General features: G+C 33.1%; 1 protein-coding gene across 18 annotated transcripts in view; it reads left to right on the top strand.

Moving 5' to 3' along the window:
* kcnma1a (potassium large conductance calcium-activated channel, subfamily M, alpha member 1a) overlaps window positions 1-25,737 on the top strand; it is a 679,240-nt gene that overhangs the window by 566,773 nt on the left and 86,730 nt on the right. For 5 of the 18 annotated variants that reach the window (XM_039773162.1, XM_039773191.1, XM_039773209.1 and 2 more), the window contains 2 exons: window positions 1,362-1,370; window positions 25,069-25,162. In XM_039773162.1, coding sequence (XP_039629096.1) covers window positions 1,362-1,370; window positions 25,069-25,162 — 103 coding nt within the window. Of the gene's footprint in view, window positions 1-1,361; window positions 1,371-4,997; window positions 5,172-9,506; window positions 9,540-17,490; window positions 17,776-25,068; window positions 25,163-25,737 lie in introns of all 18 variants that reach the window. The other 13 variants (XM_039773168.1, XM_039773201.1, XM_039773155.1 and 10 more) reach the window with 6 other exon arrangements.

Raw genomic sequence — 25,737 nt, forward strand, 5'->3', positions numbered from 1 at the left:
TTGAACATTTGAAATATGTTTTTAGTTGTTTTATGTTACAGGGTTATTTCTGACCTTACAAACATCCACATAATTCATTTACTTTTATTGAATATATATATATTATGCACTTGTTATATGCAAAACTCTAAAAAAGGAAGGGAATAGGTAGAAGGACAGCCTTTCAGGACTGTAAATAAGTCACCAATAGATTAGGCTGAATAACTTTTCATCATAGAAGACATAAAAGTGAACAGAAAACAAACCTTCTCTACTGGTACATTTAGAGAAATAGTGCATTTCCCCACCATCAGCCTGTTAATGATGTAATGTCAGGCAGATACAGAAATGAAATGACATGATTAGTGAGGCTGAAGAGGAAGGCTGTCAGGACCAAACTGCTTCTGTTTGAAAACAGCAAGATGATGTTCCAAGTCAGGTGGAAAAACAAAGGCAAATGCCTGCCAAGTGCTTTGTGCCTTGAAACCTTTAAATAGCAAAAATGTCCTGTAATTCTAACGCACAATTAGTTCACATTGATGAACAATAAAAAAACTCTTGACAAAAAAGGCTTTCTTTCCTGGATGATACAAATATTAACATTTATATTAATGCCGTAATAATCATCATTACTTTTGTTATACTTTATTGACAATAAATCTAAAAAAAATCTACTGTAGGCATTGCACATGGAGGATTAGAGTACAAGTATTCTTAAATGACATGATTACGCTTAAGATCTATATCTGACTTAAAACAAAAACTTAAACATGTGCCCTGTCACTGTTTTCAATTAAAAGTGATCATATGTCACTTATTTTAATAAAAAAGCTTGAAAATGTGCATTCCAACAGACCATTAACATTATCCTTACATTGTCACATTGTTAGTACCTGACCTACATAGCCACTTGTCCAAACCAGTTAGACCTAGGATTAATAATTTAGCATAAAAAAGTCCGAGAGCCCATAAAGGTCAGAAATAATTACATTAAGGAGCCAGTGTCTAAATAAACAGTTGCAAAAAAGTCATATTTTTTTCATGACACTTATCAATTATTTACTTCTTAGTATGGAATGTTGTACTTCAGTTGTTATGGAGAAATTTCTTATTAATGTTCACTGGAAAAAATATGCCTTTTCTTTTAAATTCAAAAGTGCAATCTGTTTTTACATGACAAAGTATGTTGTATTTGTATGCATCAGTTTTCATTGTTGGGAATAATACTTTAATTTGTTTTTGTAATCACATGTTCTTGTGCAAAAGTGACAAATCCATGTTTTCGAGGGAATATGTTGCTGTTTTTTTGATTGACATATTTTTGATTTTTTTCCTTGCTGCCCTGGAACACGCCATTCTATAATTTAACTGCACACTGATAGTGATATATTGTGAGTAAAAACGGGTTCCCTGTTGCCCAGAGTGCAGTCCAACCTGTCTTTCTTCAGCAGAGAGTTTTTATCTATGTTGCATGCACCAATGTAGCAAATGCATCCTTACCACACCTTTCTCATCTCTCTTTACTGCCCACAGATTAAAAGAAATGCAGCAGCACATTCTTAATAAGGAAGGCATAGTTACACTTTTTACCTGGAAAAAAGAACTTGAAAATGTTAATATAATATATAGTTTTGTTACAGCAGCAAAACGTTGGTTGATATTAATAGAGTATTGTGTCTTTCATGCACAAATGAAGATAAAGAGAGCATAAAGGATCATTTTTTTAATGTTTAAGCATTATCCGAAGAAGCGATATGCTTTTTTTTAGTATCATTCTACTGGACTCCCACCAGAAATTTTACAAAATTAAGCTAGGTTTAAAAAAGAACACTGCTTTTAAAAAAATATGAGCAATGACAGCCTAAAAGTGTAATATGTGTAGAGTGACCTTCAGATCATTGGTTGAATGATATAAGTTAGCCAAGAAAAGGGGAACTGCATCTTGGGCCTTTAATTCATTTCCCTAGTGTCAGAACCAATTTTGCATGCTGCTGCTGTTACAGAAAGCGGAAAGTGTTCTGTGGGAAGTTCTTTAAATTGTTAGACTTAATGAACAGCGTCGCCAAAACACAATCAAAACAATCTGGTCCTGCTCTTATGCATTTAGATTTTCCCCTGCCACGGTATTTTGCATTGCCTTTTTATTCTAGCTAAGGATCATTAGCATTTGACAAATTGAAATGACACTGTCCCCATTTCAATTTTTGACAGTAGATGGGTCCTTTTTTTACTCACTGCTCATGAATTTCATTGTTTAGAATATATATATATATATATATATATATATATATATATATATATATATATATATATATATATACATGTATACATAAAATATCTTTTATGAAATTAATTATATTGATATTAAATAGATGTGTATTGTAAAATTTATTATATGTTGGTTCTTTAACCCCTGAATGCAATGCATTCTTTAAAATTGTCTTCTGTGAAGGGTTAAGGCTGTTTTGAGTCAGTATAATTAATTTAATAACAGACTTATTATATATACATATACATACATATATACACACACATATATACATATACATATATACTGTAAATAGTACACATACACACAGCATTGTATTCACCATGTTAATTTCCTCCGGACTGCTGTGCAGAAGCCTTCCACTAGATGTCCTCATAGATCTCTCCATTTATTTTCTCTTGCTATCTGGGAGCATATACACTGACATCCTCTCAAAAACCTGTCTAGAAAAGTGTTGTTTTATCATTAGTGTCTTTTAATTGTTTATGTCTGTTTGCCAAATTACAAGCAAAGAAATAACGTTAATAATAAAAAAGAATAAAATGTAAATAAAACTCTTTGGGTAATTATGAAAGACAAGCTCTCCTTATGTATATTTCCAACAGTAATTTACTTTTTGATAGGTATTGTAGAAGACAGAACAAAGAAGTACAATGCAAGCAGTCACTTTAAAATCAGAAGTTCAAGCATATTGCTTTAAATATCCTTTTGCAACCTTTATAAACTCAACATGTAGGGAAGACAGTAATTTATGTGAAGCATTTAGTGCCCTAAATTTTTATACACAGTTAAGCAAGGTTTGCAGCTTTATTTTTTCAGGACAGAAAGCAAATGAAATGCAGCTTCAACTTGCTTGTAGTGTGGCAAATTAAAAGTTTAAATAGAATTCATAACATGGTGGAACTGTCTCTGCTAACAACCGTCTTGGTGAATTAGAGGTTTTTTGTGAGGAATCAGCACTGGGTTATGTGTGAAATCATTTAAATCATTTTTAATCATCCTGTCCTGTGGTTCATTCCCTTATATTTATTTATAACAAGCATCTCTTCATTTTGTGCCCTGTATGAATGTATGATGATTGTTGAGAAAAATAATTTTAGCATGAAGCTATTATTTTTTTGTATCTGAATTCCTATTGCTTACATTGTTTCCACTCAACAAACAATTTTACGGTTCTTTTTTCACTAAGGTTAAATCCTGTTTTTGCATGCTAATGATTACCAATTCTAACAATTATGCATGGTCTTAAAAGAACTAAACAAAACAGTCCCTGACAGCTTTATTTTAAAGTCATTTCTTGCATCCTGTCTTGAGTGGGGAGTTTAAATTGGCCACCTCATTTGGATTTTTCTCCATAAAACTAATTCAAAAAGCTTTTTCCCCCTTAAGATTTTATAAAATGTGTCAAACTCAATTACTGTTCATTTGCAAATGGCACCATGAAAATTAAAACCAGGGACTGTTACTCTCCAGCATCATAACACTCTCTTGCTGTGCTGTTTCACTACAGTGTGTCTGAGATTGTGTGAATATTTTCAGTATACAATTAGTATACTGTAAAAAAGTATAATAGCAAAACGGTTACAATAATATGAATACACAGTTTTAGCCTGTCACGAGTTTGGTTAATGCCCAAGAAGTGTAAAACAGGGTAATGTCAGACTCGCCAGATGTGTGACAAAGTTATGACTGAACCATATCAATTTCCAAAAGTTTCTCTTAAGATAAAGGATGTGTTAATGTTTATGCAGAGAATGTCTAGTTTTCCAGCATTTCAACCTGGATCATCAAAACTGATGTATATGTTAAAAGCATTACATAACTGACAAGTGTATTATGCTTCCAGTTAACGCACCACTAACAACAAGCTCTTCTTTAGGCTGTAGTGAAACAACTTTGATCAAGGGTATGATGATCTGTTCAGTGTCATGCAATTAAAAGGCTTGATGCTGCATGATGTAAAACCATTGCTCTGTTAAGTAAAGATTTTATTGATGAGAATCTCAAAGTAAAGGCAAATTCCAGAGGAATGGGGTTTACCACTAGAAACATCATTCATTCATTACCCTGAATGCCCTCACTGCCATAATATTACCCTTGCCTGAATGATAATAAAAAGAAAGGCCTTAGAACAGTGCTTGACCCAGGAGATCTTTATCTTTCCAACATCACTGCACATTGTTTTTGTTCATTAAATCAAAATATTGTAAGTAAAACAGTAAGGTGTGCCATATCCAATTAAACTGTAAAGAATGCATAAAGTCAGTGCTGAAGACTGTGATTTTAAATCCACACTCACATCATATGGTAGTCTGGAAATTCATAAAAAGACACTGCAGATGTACCTGTCTTGGTGCTATTTTTTTCTTATTAAGGTATTTCAGTAAGGGCATTGGTAAGAAACTGTACAACTGAACAAATATATTGAAATTACTCACCCATAATGCTGGGTAAATCTGCTAGAAATGAGCAGTTTTTCAGTGTCTGTACTTTTGTCTTTTAATGTTTTAGGTTTATTTTTAAAATTGTATACTTTTTTGTCTCATGTTCTTGATTTTAAATGACAAAGTCTCAATTCTGAGTTGCCATTGATAACTGTGTATCTCCAGATAGGGGTCAAGCCTGTTACAATATTCTCTAAGGCCTCCACCTTTTTCCCTCTGAAATAACCTTCCAGCTGCCTGGTTAAGTATAACCTTGCCATTAACCTGCTGCTCTTCCTCTCCTCTCATCCAAAACACAATTGTAGCCAAGATGTCCATCTACAAAAGAATGAAACTGGCATGTTGTTTTGATTGCGGACGCTCTGAGCGTGACTGCTCTTGCATGTCAGGCAGTGTACATAGTAACATGGACACCCTTGAGAGAGCCTTCCCACTTTCTTCTGTCTCTGTTAATGATTGCTCAACCAGTTTACGTGCCTGTAAGTTTAACCCCAACACATGCCGTTTCATGTCCGTGATGTGCGTGTGATGTCCTCTTCGTGTTGTGTGTAGTCTGTGGATCCATTACCTTTATCCTTTTTTATACATTTAGTGTTACGATGTCTTGTGTTTATTTATTTATTTACTGGCTATAACGTGATTTGGTGTTGCTTGTGCTGCTTTGTAGGTTTTAGGTCTGTGCTCCAGCATGCAGTACTAGTGGTGTACATGTGCTGATTCATTTGTTGTGTATCTATATATTCTCTATATTTTATATATATATATATATATAAAATATATATTTATTGGTGACTAAGGTGTAAGTAACAAACTGGTAAAAAGGGTAACCAATGAAATTCTGTGATGTTTTTAGACAATTTTGACCATGTGGGTCTCTCTTTCATAGCTGACAGATTTGATCAATGAATATTCAAATGTAATATTGAATACAGTATACTCTGATATTTTTATCATCTTTCTCAGTTGCTGCTATATAAAGTGTAGTGTTATAATTGGTTTATTATAAGGCCATTTTAATTCATGATTTTATCGTTTGTGGTAGCAGGTATATTAGGATGGGCTTAAGAATGCAGTCAGTTAATCAATTAATAACCAAAATAGCATTTTTAGAGAGTTTTGCTCAACAGCTGGATGACGTATCCCTTTAATTAAACAAAATTTTCAAAATTACAATAATGAAGGCCACTTTTAAATGTGACTATTCATGGACAGGAAATGCTTTTTGCTGGTAAAGGAGTCCTCTGTGCCAGAAAAAGTTCATGGAAATTTGACTCTGTTGCTTTCATATGATTTATGGTTAAGCAATAATGAGCAGAAAAGTCAATACCCTTTTTAAATTCCTTGTATACCAATGAAAACCTGTCTTATTCTATTACACCCATAAAAATCATCTGTCAGAGCCTCAAATGAAACCACTATGTGATTTTAGCACTTTGATAGGTCAGATGACTTAACTAGTTAGCTACTCAAAGGATATTGGTAAGATTGGGCCTTTCATTAAGTATGAACAGATGTGAAATACTAAGTGTTTGTCAATTAGAAATGGCAGCAGTGAGGCCTTATATCAAAGCAAGGTCAAGCCAGGGGATCAAATTTACTCTTGAACATTCTTTACTTGTTCAGAAAATCAGCCTGAATTAGTGTCACGTTGGTGATGATGGATTTTGCCCTTTGTCTTTTATTTTGGAGCTGGATTGTTTCCCTGGGTACTCATTAAAGGTCATTATATCATTACTGAGCTTGCTTTACTTATGGTCCCCTGTAGGATTTGTGGCACTTCTTTGTTAGTTTGATAAATTCCTTTGATTTAAGAAAAAAAAAAAAAGACTTTAAGCACATTAAATGAGAAGATACCTCTCTTTTATCATTTAGTTGAGGTGGTGGCAGCCAGAATCATGATTGTGTTGTACAATAAAATGAAATATTTGTTTAAAAATGTGTACAGTGCCTTCTGTATGAATTCTGAAAAACCTTAAAGATTTCTAAAAGCAGGACTTGATATAATGATCTGTAATATACCTTAATTTTTAGAATGCATAATGTCGTTTTTTTTTTTGTAAGAAACATAATTGTGTCAAAGTGTGTATCAAATATTAAATTACATAATAACATAATGCAGGTCAAATAGGTCGTATTTTTTTCTTTTTGCATCTAATGCTAAGACTTTGATTTTTTTTTTTTTGTGAATGTGTGAATGCTAAAGCTGATAAACACACACTACAATTCAATGAACTCCCTTCTAAAATATTCATGGTTACTTGCAGATATATTGCATGGCATTTCTTAGGCATTTTTACGGTATATATATTGACCTTGAAAATGAATGGCAGAGGAGAGATAAAATTTTATGAGGATAAGCCAAAGCAAACGAATGTTTAGCAGGGCTGCATGTTCTGTGAAAGAAATACAAATCAACAGCTTGATGATGTGATCATTTCAAAACATTTTGCTAAAATGAAATAGTCCATGGACCTAGATCTTTTGGATTTTGTCTTACTTAACTTTACAAGTAGCACTGATATTTGTTAAACAAACATTAGTATATATTGTGCTCCTTTTTAATATTTTGTCAGCCTCCATATTTTTAGAAATGTCTTTTAGAAATGAAATTAAGTAATGTTAGATTTGAAAACAATGATGCTCATTAAACAAGAAATATTTCATTGCAGGGTTCCGCTGATGATACTGTTGTAAGATTTATTTTTTTTAATCTGGTTTAGAGAGTGTAATGATATAGGCTAATTACCACCCTCTTGTTTCACACCCAGATGACAGCAGAGCAGAGACTTCTGCTGATTTATGTGTGCTCATACTTATATATCTTAATTTGGTTTTTAACAAAAGTATCTTTATTTATGTAACAGAATATGCAGTTCAATCCAACTGGTATAGAGTGCAATAGTTAACTTTAAAAGTCACATTTTTATAAACAGTAAGAATTTTGTTTTATTCAAATAAAAAAAAATGTGTGGTCTGTACAAAAGGTCTCACTAATAATTGTTTATCATTAACAAGAAACTGGATCTATTATACTTTTGAAGAGCATACATCAGTGTCAGAATCTTAGATCCAATGAACTCCATGTTTGAATACTTTTTTGTACAAAATTCTGTCCTTAATACATTTTACTACTATGATATTCTAGAGTTATTCGGCCTCAAGTTATGCAGACCCACTTGATGTATAGCTTCCAGTATGAGTTAGTTTCATGTACAGTTCCTGAGCAACAAAAACAAAGTATAATAATAATAATAATAATAATAGTTAAAGCACTTTGCTCAAATCTCCAATTATTTTATGACCTACAATAAAACTGAGGAGTGTCCTCATTTATTTCACATTAATTGCCATAAACAAATGCCATTTACTCACTGAAGTACTTTAAAATAGTGTCTAATTCATTATATTTTAAAAATAATTTCAATGACTTTGCTTTTCTTTTGATTGATTTTTATTTTTTATTTCTAGTGGTTTTTTGTTTTTTTGACGGACCACTCTCTTGATAAGAGTGTGGTGACAATACAATGACTAGTCTCTTGTTCTTCCCTTGATTTGTTTTATAAAAGGCATGTTTTCTGCTGTCCCCAGTTTAAAATCAAAATGTTGACTCATATAGATGTAACAGCAAGCATCTTGTTTGGGAGAGGTCAGACTCAGAACATCTTTCCATCTCTTCGGGCATCATTTTCCTAGCATATTTCTACAAGGGTCATGAGGAAGTGACTAGCATGCGGCCTGCTATGATGGGAACAAGCTCGAAAAGATGCTGTCTGTATTGTGCAGAGTGAGCTTAGTAAAAAGCCTTATGTGGGGTGACATGGAAATTATGTTTGCATTTTCATTTCCTGAGAGCTGCTGGTTGTCATGAAACTCACCCTGACAGTTTCTTACCACCAGGCAGTGGATTCTCCTTGTTCCCTCCATGGTGCAGGACAGATGCTAGCCAGTTAGTTCTTCAAGTCTTCTTATGTCTCCCTATTGCAAACGACAGATGCCAGGACCAGCATGGTTTCTAGTTGAACATTTCTGTCACAGTCCTGCCTTGAGCCCAAACTGTGACCTTTACTGTATAAAATAAAGAACTAATGAACAAGTCTTCATCTAAAGCAAGCTCTAAGCAAATTCCTAGACACTGCATTCCACTTGCAGCCTACCTGCAGTAAAAGTATTTTTCTGTTGAAACTTTCCCTGACAATCCTCTGGTATTTTAGTTGAAAACCAGTAAACTAACATCCGAAAGTGATGTCACATTCCTTAGTATGCGGTCTCTTAAACTGCATATTGTGCTGTGTCTTTCAAAAATTAACTTGTGTGTTTATATATACAGCCCAGTCTATACACATTTTGCTTCTGCAAACCTCATTTATTTGAATTGAAAATTCAACAAGATACTAAATTGTAAAATACAAAATGCTAACTTGTACAGAAAGACCGGATAATGAATGATTTTGCTTTTAAAAATTCATAAAAATGCTAAATTGTACAGAACGATCTGATAAATTATTTTGCTTTTAAAAATTCATACCAAGCATTAAGCTGAAACACGAAATATACCTTATTTACATTAATGCTTGTTTGAAGAAAAGTAAGCAACCTATCTTCTTCATAAGTTTATTATTAACTATACATTTTTTGTAGTGTTTTGCCATCTTAGGGTCATTATTTTCACTGGTAACCCCAAATAATAGTTCTTTTCATTATCTTACTGTTTTAAACTCATTCAGAACACTAGAATTCCAATGTTCTTGTTTGCCATATTCTCACAGAACACTTCTCTTTCCCGTAACCTATCACTGTCTTTGCATTTTTCTCAGCTAAATATAACTATAATGGATATATCAGATCAAGTAAGTCTTTCATTTCATATTTTATTCTTTCCTATGCACATTATGCTTTAACCATTGTCATTTAGATGGAAAGTATTTTAGTACCTAGTTTTGTATCCCTTCTGTTCTTGTGTCCACCATTTGGAAGTGTTATTATCCTCCTAACTTCATATCAACCTTTCACATTCGTGTACCTTTCCTGAGTGGAATATTGTAAAATATATGTAAGTTATTGGTCATGTGTAAGTTTCCCCCCTTCATATAAAACAGAAAATAGCAAAGAAAGAAAGCTTAAAATTAGACAGCAGATGGTGCTACAGCTCTAGGAAAAGTAGTTCTTGAAAGGTTGTTCCAGACATTGGATGCATCATTTAAATGGATATTATCCCTTACATTAGACATCCATATTTACTATATTTATATGGTATATATATATTTTACATATAAGGGCAATATATCAAAAGGGTTTCATAAAAAAAATAGGGAAATATAATTTATTTCCATAAATTAAGGTACATATGTTTAGAACGTCTAGCCGAGTTTGAATGTGTTGTTTACAGATGTCAAAGATTATGTTAAATGCTTAGCTGGCTTAACACGAAAAATACAGGAGACAAAAAATAATTTTGCATAGATTTTCGTTCTGGAATTTAAAATAAGATAAGAGTAACTTTTTGTGCATTGTAATCAAGGTCAATTTTAATCTCTGATTAAAATGAATGATTACATTGAACATGCTAGTATTCCTACAAAATACATTTGGTTACTGTTATGTCATTTAAAAATCTGGTAATGGCATTACCGATTGTCATATATGTAAAGTGTGTAGGTGATATTTAGTGTAATAGTTTGTAGAACCATCTCTATTAAATAGTACAATATAGTTTCCTTAATGACAAATAAGTAAATAAAATAAGGTACTCTATTTTTTGCAATTTCTAAGTAATCTTAAGAAATACATTACAAGCTCATCATGTGAATTGCTTTTTCTAAAGAGACAGCCGCCGTCTGGATTATTCTAGATCCACAGTGAAACTGCCACACCATGTATTCTCAAAGTAATGCTGTAGATGTTTGACAAGGGGCAGATGAATCCCAGAGTTATCGGTGCAGGGGTTTAAATCTATGCGGCAGCTGACGGTAGAGATAATCATCCATATATTGCTCAGAGCTAGTTTTAGAAAGGGTTGCAACTACGTTTTTTTTCTCTTTTTGGCATATACTTTTTATTGGGTAACCTCTTAGCCTTACATATTAAAATTATTAGAACTGAAATAAACAGGCAGATTGTGTTTGCCTTGACAGTTATTTCACATTGCAAATGCAAATAGGTGTCTCAGGTATAAGGTTAAAGCTCACACATCTTTATTTTAGTCTGCATTTGCCATAGAATGTTTAATAATTTGACCTGATGTTTTTCAAATTAATATTTCTAGCTATTTATTTATGTTCAGTATTTGCTGAAATCAATAATAATCCTTAAATTGGTTTGAACTGTAGTAGAAGATCACAAACACATAAGAACACACATTTTATGCTTATTATTACTAGCAGTAGAAGTATTAATGGGCAGGGCAGTATCTGATGCTTTCTTATTTTTAGAAAAGACATGACACATGCATAGTATTTTGTTTAATCCATCACGGCTTAAATTATCTATGAATTGATAGTACAAGGATATTAATTGATAATGTGAAATTTAGTATTTTCCCAAGTGTAATTTTTAGGTATACCTTTTACCTTAATAAAATAATACTTATACAGTTTCATATATTTTCAGAACTTATAAAAAACTTCACAAATTTGTGTGTAGAGTTTATATGGTCAAATTATTATATGGACTACAGATAGTAGCTCATTATTTATATTTGTTACCTTTTGACTAGAAAAGTTTATTTATTTATTTCTTTACTTATACTGGTTTAAGTTAGATACTGCATGTAACCTGATATATCATATATATTGTATTGATTGTTAAATTAAGCTAACTAATTGACTGAACTAAAGGCTCATGAAGAATAGAATTCAAGATGAAAATTACCACAGGTCAGAGGGTTGAATGGTTTCAGGTTTGTTACTGAATTTACAATATAAGTTGCAGTCATAAAGCAGACATACTTGCTAAAAACAATAGTCAAATTCAAGTGTAAAATAAAAGTCCTTGTCAAAGCAAAAACAGCTTTTGCACGGAACTGGACCAGCAAACATAATGTTAGATGTTGTCTCTGCATGGTCTTTAAGTGAAGCTGAATACCTTCAGTTAAGTTAATAATACTGTTGGCAGGTCCCTTCTTTTATGCTTTTTGAAACAGTGTTTCAGTTTTGGTTTCCTTGGGCTTTCTACATATGCCATAACTCTCAAATTTGATATTCATAAACAAAGATTTAAATTTTCATTTATAACTAGTGATGAGCTGTTTAATGTTACACCCATTCTCTATATTATTTTAGTACTTTCAGTTATTGTTCTTTCAACAATTTCACTACCTGTTTAATCAGGTCTTCTAGGGTCCCAAGAAGCTATAGACTGGCCAAGATACTACTTTGTCTTAGGTTATACTCATGCACACACCTACGCTGACTCGTTTTAGGCTAATGCATAGTCATCATTCAACCTCATCTGCAGATCATATAGAAGAGGGAGGAGAACTGGCAAAGAAAATGAGCATGCAGACATGGGAAGAACAGGAAGACTTCACACAAATAGGCACTATTTGTAAGACAACAGTGCTTACCACAGCATCCCCTTCAAGCAAATATTTAATTAAGGTTTTGATATTAGGCTTTCCCTATTCAGTAAGACCCCTAAATTTGTCACAATTTCCTAATCAGTATTGTGTTAATTCTGTTTTTAAAAGATGATTTATAATAGGTCTAGTATATTTCATATTTCATGTTATATAAATACAGTCTTATTATTCTTTAATGCAGTGAACCGGTGCTCCATTCAGGTTTGGACTCTGCCTTGTTCCTAGTACTGGTGGGATATACTATAAACAACCATTCCACTACCACAACCTTGAGTTGAATTAAGCAGATTTGAAAATGTTATATTATTATTACAGTATATATTTGGAAGATATCTTTACCCAAGGTGAATTTCAAGATAAGGCTGCATTTTTTTACATGTGTGTCTTTACGGTTGGAACACAGAGCAAATAAGTGACTTACTCTGTGCCACACATTTAGTGGGAAGTGGGAATTAATTTAGCAACATTTATACTAACAGAAATTCTTACTTATTCAAGATACCTACAGCATCATTGGAATGTGGGAGAAAAAATCAGTGTACCAGGAAAAAACTTGTACATACTCAAAGAAGAAATGCAAATTCCAAACAGACAGGGCCTAGGCTGATTTCTGAGCTGTGAGTTCTTTAGCTTTATAGAGCAGCACTAGTCACTCTAAATAATACTGTACAGTGGAACTCTGTAGCTTTGAAGGGCACCACTTGCCTCTGTACCACTGTGTTGTCCATGTCTTTATTTCATATATAGAATAACTTTCTCGAATACACTTAATCCAATTTACAGTCACAGTAGCAGGATCTTATCTGGACAGGCCTGGCAGTAAGGTTGGAAACAACCATGGATGGGATAGCGGCCCATCTCAGGGCTCACACAATCTAACTAATTAGTGATACTGTAGCTTCTTATTTTTAATTGGTGAAAATGCCCTCACCACAACTAAATCTTATCATGCCATTTCTTAAACCTGCTTATTCTGTTACAGGGTTTAAGAGAGGCATAGCCAGTAGTATCAGCAGATCTAACCATCAGATTGTGCAAAGCAGGAACTAACTGTCGACAGGACACTCATACACACTCATTCATTATGGAAGGATTTTCAGGATTACCAGTGCAACTAATGTGCACATCTTAGGGATGCAGACAGAACAGCAATACCTGAATAATACCACTGTCAATAACATTAGAATGTATATAGACAAGTTGCTGGGCTGGGTCCCTGAAGCTCTGAGGCAGCTGCAGCACTAACCATTGCCTCAATGTACCAACCTGCATCTTGCAAACTTTATAACATATTTAAGTAAATTTCTTATTCTTATTCTGAAGTTTTCAGTCATATTTTATCTGTAAAAGAAAAGAAAATACTATATTCCATTTTGTGTGCTTTAAAGTCTGTAAAGTATTGCTGATCTCTACATTTATAGAGCTCATGAGCAGCCATATTAAATGCATTGCCTTATATGAACATTTTTCTAGACAAATTGACACATTCTCCTGTTCAACAACTCTCCTGCTCAGTTTAGTATATTGATAACCTGTGATGATTTAACAGTATTGTAATCTGAACAGCTTTCAAGTTCAAGTGAAATTAAAATGGCTAACATTAGTGCCCATAAGGTCATACCCATAAGAATAATACATCAATAAAAATGGTTAAAATCAGATAACAACTTTATTAAATTTAAAAAAGCTTTCTGAACATAGAGTAGATATCTATGTACTGTCGTCCAGAACACCATGTCATTTGTGTAGAATAACAGTTGACATTATATGTGTGTATTAGATAGATAGATAGATAGATAGATATGGTATAGTGTAAACAAAGAAGAAGCTTGAGCAAAAGGAGTGACAAGAAAGAGTCAAATAAAACAAAAAAGACAAACACGAATGTATCCCTGCCCTGACCAATATAGATTCTTGTTCCTTTGGTTGGTTGACTTACTAATCCACCAATTCTCTGTCACTTTCTCAACACACTTCATTCTTGCATGTTCCCCACTCAACCCCTGGATTTTGAGTTTGCTTTTAGAGGATTGATGTTATTGCCCTCATTGGGCCTGCTCAGTGTGCTTTGTCTCTTTAAAACCCCTTCTGCCCCTTCCAGCCACTACCAGCTGTAGAGATTTTACTTGCATTCTAAGTAATGGATGAACTCGGTGGAAGTTAATTTTATTTGTGATAAGCATAAATTATCAAATGTTTATATACAATCTTAGTTAATGTTTCAGCATTGAACAAGTTTCGCTTGCAGGAATCTTTCCTTTTTTAGATGCTACCAATCTTCTGAAGGAGGTTCTTTTTTATAACTGGAAAATGTATTATATGTCAGAAAGCTGAAATGTTAAAGTATAAATGCATCTATATTATAATGTTTATTTCATTAAACCTTATTCTGCTGGTCCTCTGAGCTGTTGATGAAATGTAAAATCTTTTTTAGGTACAATATGTAATAAGCTTGTTGAAAAATAGTTACTAATTTCTGTCACTTGGTCATTTAATTAGATAGTAACAAATTAAAACTTTTTCAAATTGAATTATATTACTTAATGTGTAATGCTAAAGCAACTAATCAGTCTTCACATTAGGTCATTTTTAAGCATTTTACAGAGCAAGCAAAATTAAAATGCATTAGGAAATACATAAGTTAGATGAAACTGTGACTAAATATGATAGATACAAGAATGCAGCATTGATAGATGGTACAAGGAGGTCTGGACAAACATCAAGAACAGAGAACATTGTTGAAAAACTGTAAGATGGGATCCTGTTTCAGAGAGTTAATTCATTGAACCAGTTCTAGTCACCAACAAAAAGAGGAAAATAATTAGCCTTGATTTAAAAATTAGATTTAGTTAAATCTCATAAATAGACCTTGAATGAGATTTTGGCAAATAAATTAATGTTTGGGAAGAGTCTGTAACAAGGCTTTGGTCCTTAAAGTATGGATATACATTACACCAGCATGCTGAAATCTTTTTCTAAAACTATTATTACCTGCAGTTTTTAAAGCGATGGTATGGGTTTAGATTTCTGCAGCGATGTTCTATACTGTTTATCTATTCTGATATCAAAGAATAAAGCATAAAATATTTCTAGATTTAATGAAATACTACAACCAGTTTACAGTGTTTGGCCACTTTACTATGTACACTTTTTAACCTTTTTAACTAGTGCCAGCATTTTAAGTATAGACAATGTTATTTATTAGCATATTAGCATTTATTAGCCTGCGATTCTGAAGGAAAAATAACAAGACATAATGTTTTGGTGGCTTTGCTTCATCTTGGAAGTAATAGGGCTGCAAAGAACAAGAGTGTTGCAATTATATAGAAACTGAGCTACCAATAAATAGCATACTGCCGAAACTGGTCTTGTGGTCAGAAATAGACAGTTGACATAACAAGCACACAGATACTAACATGATCTTGATAACAGATGTACTACATTTAGTCCATTAGCAGCTACAATAATAATAATAATATAAAATAATAACCAAAGGATCAGTAGGCCTTCTCCTTCCTTTGTGTCCTTCAAATTAGTTATTTAGTAACAATGTTAGCATTTAATTGTTTGCTAAAAGCAAGTGCTGTTATTAAGTGATAGCAGCTACTTTTTGTTTATAAAGCTCATTTGGAAAGTATAGTCAAAATCTTTTGGTCTAGGTGCATAAATTAACTTGATGCTATAATGAAAACGATCAGTAGCTGACAGAATAAAGATGAGAAAAACATGGCAAAAGAAAGCTATTTGGTTTATGCAGGCTAATCTGGACATCCCTGTTTGCATACATACTGTATGGATAAAACATTCTAATACATATACAGGCATATATTTACTTAATATATAGTATTCCAGAAAACAAACCTGTTCACAGTTTCATGCCTGTTTGTATCAACTATAGTCCAAGTGACACAATTATTTTTTTTATTTTATTGAATTTATTAAAAGCAAAAAATATTCCAGACAAACAACTCAAACTTAACAAAACTAAATTCGATTCAACCCCCACCCATGAGAAAGAGAGGAAGACCATTTGGCTAAGATCAAATGTAGTACCCGAGTGATACAATTAGAAAGAATCCCAAAATAAGTTGGGGTGCCAACCAAGCAACCACATGTAATGCTGGCAACAGAAAAATTAGTAAATTAAGTAAATGTTGCACAATGGCACTATAACACAGGAAAATAGGCAATTTGCCTTGATGTTTGCCATGTTATGGTGTTTCAAAATAAAGAGTTGTGGCCTGTTGGCTGCTCTGGTACAAAATGTGATCATCTTCTGGAGATGTCTGCTATTACATCGTCCTCATTAGGCTTCTTCTCTGCACTGTGAGGGATAAAGGAGAGAAGGCCATTCGCAACCTCTTCTTGTCCCAGAGTGGTACTAAATACCTCATGTGAGCCCAGAACGCTTTTCTTTGGCATGCATGCATGACACAACATACTGTAGCACAACAAAGATGTACTGTATGTAACTACATACAGGTCAAAAATTCATATGGTTCACCTTAGTTAAAGCAAAAAACCTCATAGCATTAAAAACCCAAACCCATTTTTTGCACGAGCTTGAAAATTTTCAAGGTAAATTTTCACATCCTTTTTCCAGTCTTATGAATGAAAAATCTATTCCTGGCAAAATAATTTTCCATTTTTGGAGAAATGATACACATTTGATATCTCTAAGAGACATTAACCAATAATTCAAAGAGCATGACTCTCTATTTTCTTTTATCAATGACATTTATGTGCATGTAGACAGCATCCTTTGCTGTCTGTACAGAAGTTGCATTTTTTCCTATGTCTTCTACATCCAAAAGACTTGCATTTTAGGTTTATTGGATATTCTAAACTGGTGGCCATTTGGGGATGGTTCTGATCTTGAACCCAATGCTTTCAAAACAGACAAAGTGTCCCTGAATGGATATGAGAATGTTGTTTTAAAATATATTTTAATCAGTTTCTACAGCATGGATTGAAAAATATATGTATATACAGTATACGTACTTAATATATTTATACAAAATATATAAGAATTTTTGTTATGTTGAAGGGAGAGCATTGGTTCATAAGAAATATTTCAGATTTTCTTTATGTTGGCAAACTGATGCATTGGTGCATGTCAGCTGTGTAGATACAGTGAAAAAAGCAAACAATGGAGTTTAATATGTGCAACTATGTAAAGGGTAATATCAGCTTGACTGATATTTTTTTTCATTATTTGGCAGTAAAGGATGAAGTTAAACCAATATATCAAAACCAGTCATATAAAGTCTACACTGCAACTAATTCTCTTCTAAGACCAAAGACATTTGAAGAACTTTTTGAGCCTGTTCCTCTAGTCAATAACCGTAAGGGAAGTCTATACTTGCCTGGTGACCGTTCACTACGCCTTGGTCCTGTGAGTCTTAGTGAACATGGAAGACCAGCCACAAGCAGGTTACAACGGGCATGCAGTCTGCCTGTGAAATACAGATACCACCCATCTAGCTCAGCAGTGAATCATGACCCTAGTAGGTTGCCACATCTGGATGCATCAGACAGTAAAGACCAATTTGCATGAATTTGCAGTATTTTTTTAATCGCATGCTTGCTTTTTTTTATTTTACTAATCATTAAACAAATAATCAAGCTGTCTAGCTATCAGACTAGGGGGAATTTAATTTACATCTAAACATTAAGTTTTTATACAGTATTTATTTATACTGGACATTATTAATTAAATTTAGGCTATGCAGCACCCAGCAATACGTGAGAAATTTAACAGCAGTCTTTTATGCATTTATTTTTGTTAATTTTTGCATTTATTTAGGTTAGAATATACATCAACTAGAGTTTTACAAGTAATGTAATAGTAATTTTGTCTTCAGAATATATTTGGTTCTGTGTAATTCTTTAAGTACCTAAAGAATCCCTAATGCTCTGCAGGGTTCACTTACTAAAGAGTCATTGCATTTATTGAAACCCATTAGATAGTGTACCTTGCATGGGCTTAAGCCTGAAGTTTCATTTAGTGCAGACTGTTACTTTACTCAACTTTTATTATGATAATTATTTTAGAAAGGCTGAAATATCAAGTCTATTTTAAAATCACTTTTAATTTAGTTTAAACATATATATATATATATATATATATATATATATATATATATATATATATATATATATATATATATATATATATATATATATATATATTATATATATATTTATATATATATATTTTTTTAAAATAATGATATTCAGTGACTATTAATTCTGCTTTGACATATATGCATAGTGGAAATGTATTGTGCTAATGGAATAGATACTGGTACTTCAACCCTTACAGCAAAGAATAGTTTGGGAAATGAACAAATCCCCTTGGGATTAATAAAGTATCTATCTATCTATCTATCTATCTATCTATCTATCTATCTATCTATCTATCTATCTATCTATCTATCTATCTATCTATCTAAATGAATTTCATACTGTTCCATAGCAAGATACATGTAATGTGCAGTATTTACCAGGACAGGTATATACCAAAGCAGCTATATACTGCAGCACAGTTTTAGATGAACATCTTGATGCTTTTATTAGTATAAGATTCAGTTACTTAAAAATACATATTTTTTTAAACCATAAAGTGGCCCTCATTTACAAAATAGTCTTAAATATACATGTGAATCTCAGGCAATATACGTATTTAACATCTTCCTGTCAGCTTGAGTGTGAATAGTTGGATTTAAAAATACGTATTTGTTGAAGTATCATAAAACCATAACCTGAGAACACCATCTACATAATGGTGATGTTACTTTATGTTGCCACTGTAACTGAAAATAATTAACTGTATCAAATGATACTAGTACTATCAAATGATGAAAGACAATCAAAATAATAAAGTATCTATCTATCTATCTATCTATCTATCTATCTATCTATCTATCTATAAAGAAAACCAGATTCACACAGTTCAATGATTAAATTGTAATTAATAAAGAACAGCGCAAGAAGCACCTTTTATTTGTTAGAATTAGTGCAGTGGAATATTGTAGAAGTTCAATATTGTACCAGCCTAGCAGAAAATTACTGCTTGTTATTTAAATAGCTTTAAATATATTTGTAAAGAAATTCCTACTAAACACTGTATATTAGACAAACGTTTACATTGTCATTGCTGCAATTAAAACAAATCAATCAACAAATAATTATTTTAACTAGCACCATTCATCAGACTTCTTCCCTAAGAGAAAAGTTGTGCTTTCCTAGGTTTATTGTGAGGTTGGTTACTTAAAATGGTAGTTAATTATGTTTCTCCCTATATAAATTAGTCATTTCAAGCTGTAATAGCCATTATAAACACTAGTAATGCCTTAGCTATATTTTGAAATCTCTTTAATGATATCATACTCATAAAAGGTATACATTTCTATCAAAAACATGAAAATTTCAAGGTTGCTCCAAACTTTTGAACAGTAGTGTAAATATATTTTGTTTGCTTACAGAATACAGTGCCATTCACAATAATTAGAGGCCTACACACATACTTGTGGTGTGTGTATGAATGTGTACAGTTTCTTTGTCTTTTAAGGGGAATGCAGTTCAAATAAATAAATCTGCTGATATATTTTATTACCATAGTATTAACAAATGAACTCAGCTGTTCAAAATGCCATTGGCGTCCATTTAATGTTTAAATGTTTGTGCAAGTGATCTGTAAATGTCTGACCACTTCAATTGTCTCTTCAGTCTCTTGCGTTAACTCTTACAGTGTTCCCAGTTATATATTTTACTCTTCAACCTTAATTAATCCCAAAGGTAAAAGTCAAGTTAATACATTTTTGGATTAACCCTATAGTACATTTTAAAAAATTGTGGTAAAAGTACATATTACTTTTTTTAATAAAACTTCATTTTCTTTAATATAGAGTATATAATTGTGTCAATCCAAAAATATTTTGTAAAATTATGTTGAATTTTTGCCAATATTGGTATACTTTGTATATATTTTGTATAACATTATTTCCATTTATTATTGCTGCTGGCTCCATATTTCTTTACATAACGTCGTTAAGCATTTCCTGTAGTTCAGGAATTGTTAACCTTATGGCTGTGGGGTTGATGTTAGTACTATGGTTTTAAACTATTATAAAATTGGTTACCTTTATTGAGTATCTTTATTCTGAAGTGCTAGTAAGCTATATCATGCATTACTGGAGTCGAAAAGACACATCAATATTTAACTGAAATTCTGTAAAGGAAAAACTGTGTCTAAATTTCAGCATTTTCATTCACAAGTGCCAGAGAGTATCATTGTGCTTTCATGGAGTATAAAGGACATGTTCGTATTCAAGTAAGAACAGGGATGTTTCAATCAGGTTTTTTAGAGCTAATATAGTTTACCAATTTCATGATACTGAATTGAATACTGATCCTAGTTTTTTTCATTATCCCTTCAAAAAGCTTTTTACACTAACCTCTGCATAACCAGACACATGGAAGCCTTATGTTCTATACTAAACTGTTGTATAGAATACAACTATACTAAACTTTGGTATTTTTGTAATTAAACTATAGACCATGGCTGTTAATTGTTCATTTTGTATTGATAACATAAAATTTTGTAGGCTTATTATTCAGTGACCTTAAAAATAATAACATAAATAGAATCCCCTTAAACTAATAAAATATGTACAGAAAATATTTATCTGTAATACATATGACATAAATGAAAAGAAAATCCTTCTCATAATTACACTTTTTATATTGTTTAATTTCTTCTGTAATGTACACATCTGAAACAAATAACTTTAAGAAAGAAGTTTTCATCATTTGTTTAGACAGAGAGCTCTACAGGGCCCTAGAAGGGCATGAACCCAGCAGCAGGACCAGTCACAAAATGACATCCAGCTGGCTTCTGCTGTGTATGTTTCTGACCCACCTGTCAGAAGCAGACTCCAGGATGATGACATGAGGGCCCTAGTAGGACCTGTGCTCACAGACCATCTCTCTGCAGCTCGATTGGCATTCCACCATTGGCATCCCATTCTCTTCACAGATAAGAGTAGGTTCACACTGAGCACATGTGACAGAAGTGAAAGAGTCTGAAGAAACCATGGTGAATTTTATGCAGCCTGCAACTTTATCCAGCTTGACTTGTTTGGCTGTGGGTCTGTGATAGTCTGGGGAGGTTTATCCTCTACTTGTTAGGCAACGGTACTCTTACTGCTGTTAGGTACCAAGTTGAAATCCTCAGAACCATTGTCAGATCTTATGCTGTTGCTGCCTGGGGTTCAACCTGGTGCAGGGCAATGTCTAGTCTCATGTGGCTAGAGTGTGTTGGCAGTTCCTGGATGACAAAGGCATCGATGCCAGTGACTGGCCCGTATCTTCCCCAGACCTGAATCCAATTGAGAACCTCTGAGACTAGTTATGTATTGGTGCATCCGACACTACCAAGAAATGCTGCAGACTGTCCAGGTGCTTACTGATGCCTTGATCCAGGTCTGGGGGGACATCCCCCAGGACACCATCTGCCGTCTCAGCAGGAGCTTGCCCAGACGTTCTCAGGAGTGGATACAGACATGTGGGGGCCATACACACTACTGAGTCACATTACGAGTTGCCGTGATGAGCCTGAGATTTCAATTTTCACTTTGATTTTCAGTGTGATGTTGAATCCAGCCCTCAGTGGGTTGGGGGTTTTGGTTTCCATTGACAGTTGTTACATCATTTTGTTCTACATGAATTGCACAGTATTAATCAATAAAGTTTTTTCACTTGAATATTTCGTTCATCGAGATCTGAAGCATGATTTAAGTCTTCCCTTAATTTTTTTGAGCAGGGTATATTCTGACCGATTGATTCAATCAGTTGATATTGTAAATGTAAATATACATGCACTTATAGGTTTTAATCATTTTTAATCATTAATTACATTACAGCTTTTTTTTCTGAATAAATATAGATTTACTAAATTTTTGCAGTTTTTTTAATTTAGCATTCGTACTTCATACTTCAGGTTTAATTATAAATATGGATTAATTATTATAACTTTACAGTACTTGTTACCAAAATATATACTGTCTGACAAGCATACACAAACAAACAGTACAAATCCTTAAAAAAGGCACACATCTTTTAAATATTCATAAGTTATTTATCAAAAAGATGCATTTTGCTGTTAAGCTTATACAGTAATTCAGATTCTTCTTTATCTTGTCTTTTTCTAATTGAAAATATGACCTGCTGTACTTAACACAAGCTTGCTCACCGTCCAAACTCAGACAAGCAGTGTCCAATTTAATTAAAAGACAAAACAAAAAGGTCTTAATTCAGCAAAGTAGTTTTTCTTGCCATTTGTCTAATTGCACAGTATGAATCCTCTAGTTTCTTTTTCTCCATTTTTTACTCCTTTTTCTCTAATGTAAAGGGTAATATTCCAGTGTTCTCTCTTTCTCAGGTAAAGTCTGCCTTACTGCTCTCTGTTTAAAGAAAAAAAAAGATATGCACTTGCTCAACTACCGTAATAGAAAATCAGATACTGAAAAGATCATTTTTTGTGATCAGCCAATTTACTGATCACCAATCAAGTCTTTTCCAGTGAAAATTGGGTGCACGATGGATCAGAACATTACTAATACAAATCGATGTATTCTGTACATTAGTCCTCCCAATTAAACCAAGGGGTGTTTCCCAGAATACCCAGTGTCTATTGTTAGTGTTCCTTAGAACACTTCAATTGCATCTTCTTATGCCAGACAAAAACAGTGACATTGTATGAAGAGTTCCACATTCTGATACACATCTTTCAGCACCATTCCTGTACTGAGCAGTTATAGTAGTTGATGGTCCTTTATTTCACAGAAGTTATATTGACTTCTGTCAGCACCTTTCATCAGCATTCTGTTTCCAACCACAGATCCCCAGTTGGCTGGATGAGCAGTGACTCATCCTCAATACATTTGTGACAATTCTTTGATGAAAACCCAATTAACCTATCTATTATAGCAAGATAATGCTATATTTAAAGCAATTATGTTTTTTATTGTTGCTCCTTCTCTGTTTGAATTGTTTCTGTTGTACACACACACAACCTAGATACATGTGTATCTTCTCACATAAAGATGTCACTAATTATCAGTTAAATGAAAAAGCCAGATTAACCTAATGAGTAAGGTACTTCAAGCATCACAAGCTTGTCTAGTTACTGACTAAACAGTAAAAAGTAAACAGTAGAACATTAAAAAGTTGCATGCAATTTTAATAAAAATATGAAGTTGCAATTGATGTGTGTAGTGCTGGAATGAGTTTGCTTATTTAGCCATATTGTATTTTGAGCTAGTACACTAATTATTATACTCATACAACTATAATCATATACTTGATTTATTAGAATAATTTCAAATTAATTCTTCACTTTTATGGGCTTTATTTTTTAAGATTTCATATAGTACTGATGCACACGCAGTATGAGTGCAATATGAATATCACATGCTGAATCAATTTGTGCATTTTTGTAGTAACTCATACTAAATAACACAATCTTGTTATTAACAGTATGATTCTCTTTGACATATCATACTTTATAGTTTAGCTTGATATAGTGTTTCTATTTCAGTTATGCTAATACACAATAAGAATAAACCTTTGTTTTTTTCTTGGCAGATAGAAAATATTGATGTCAAATAATGAAACATCGTAAGGCACCAGTAATAACTGTATAAGGCGCTATAACTGAAGAGTAATATTTACTTAGTCCGGTCTTATTTTTTAGCTTTTACTTCAGTCTTTATTATTTTTTTAGTGTATGTAAATTCAAATAATAAATATTTAATACCATGTACATTTATTATATATTGTACTACACTGATATATTAGTGACTGCCATAGTCAACAGTGGAAACATTTTAAAGGGGTACAGGGGGATGCTTGCATTTAGGTTTGCAGATACTTTACTAAAGAGTACTAGAGTATTAAAGAGTACAGCAGGTTTTCATCAACTTATTAGTAACAGTAGTTTCACATTCAAAAGGTGTTCTTTTTCAGTATTGTGTTGCATTGTTGCATCCTGTGGTGTGCACTTACTATTGTTTTTGGTGCAAAATTAGACAAGTTTTTATCTGTTTGTGAGCCCATCCCTTTTCCCCTTTATACGAGCCTGCTGGATGTTAACAGTTGTGGACCTTGGTCTCTTCAGCATGTTTTGTGTATATGGTTAGTAACTAACTGTTGTTAAATGAGATGCAATAGTGTTGAGAGTGCTGTTTCAATGCAGATAGAGGAATTTTCATGTACATCCCTTAAACAGAGAAAAAAGAAATGGTTGTGGCATGATGACTAAAAGACCGAGAAAAGTGCAAGTGCACTTTTATAAAATTGCACTCTGAACTTAACTGAAAGCACTTGTGCTTGCCAAAATTATTTTGCAATTAACTTAAAACAAAAAAATTAAATGCTCAGTTTATTGGCAAAATAAAAATAAAAAAATTTCAGAGCTTGCCTATAGCAATGTAGACTGCATGGGCTTCACCCTTACCCTTATGAAGTACATTTACAGGTGCTTTTGATGGAACAGCACTTTTGTGCAATGGGTTATCTCATAGTGAATCTGTCAAATTAAAACAAGGTCTTCAATATGCCCTTACCTGCTCCACTATTCTTTCTTACCTACTAACGTGTCAGCTTTCTGTTGTGGGGGTCCTTCAGATTTCACAATGACTGATTGAGTGTTGACTTTGTGTTCTTTAAAGTGTCATTTCCATTACATTTTACAATTAAAAGAGGCTGTAATCTGACACTTTTGCATATGTTTGCAGTCGAAGATGAGCATCCATCAACACTGTCACCTAAAAAAAAGCAGCGAAATGGAGGCATGCGAAATTCACCCAACTGTTCTCCCAAAATGATGAGGTAAGAGACAGCAGCTTTAAGAAACTCTCCTAGCTTTCAAAAGGGGGGAGAGGGAGAGGAGTGTAAGAGTGAGAAGAGCCCTTAAAGGCTGAAGTATTTATTCTGTCAGCTTGTCAGCAGTTAATGATAGAGCTGAAAAATTTCTGTCATGAAAGAGAGTATGAAAAGCTGTTTGAAAAATACTCCTGCTTTAAAGTCTCAGCTGTCACACAGCCCATCCGCATGTATTTCTTAAGCAGCAGTGGCACTAATGACAGCACTAACCAATCAGAGGGACCCGTGCGCATACTTTGCCTAAGGCCCCTCGTCTTTTGCAGGAATCCCTCCGAGTACTGTTTTTGGTACTTAAGGCCATATGTGAGATATATCATCACAATCAAAAATGAACTCAAATATTACCTTCCTTTTATCTTGTCCTTTAGAATTAAATTGCTGCTAATTGATTTTGACTGATGAAAGGGCTAAAATTCAACACATGTGGTCATGCAAAGAAAAACAATATACATTGTTAAAAAAGGAAGAGGCAGCAGCACTGCAGTCATTTAGGGAAGCTGAGGAACTAAATCACTCTTTTA

Source organism: Polypterus senegalus, chromosome 1 (genome assembly GCF_016835505.1).
Source record: "Polypterus senegalus isolate Bchr_013 chromosome 1, ASM1683550v1, whole genome shotgun sequence".
In the NCBI taxonomy this organism is placed as follows: Eukaryota; Metazoa; Chordata; class Cladistia; order Polypteriformes; family Polypteridae; genus Polypterus; species Polypterus senegalus.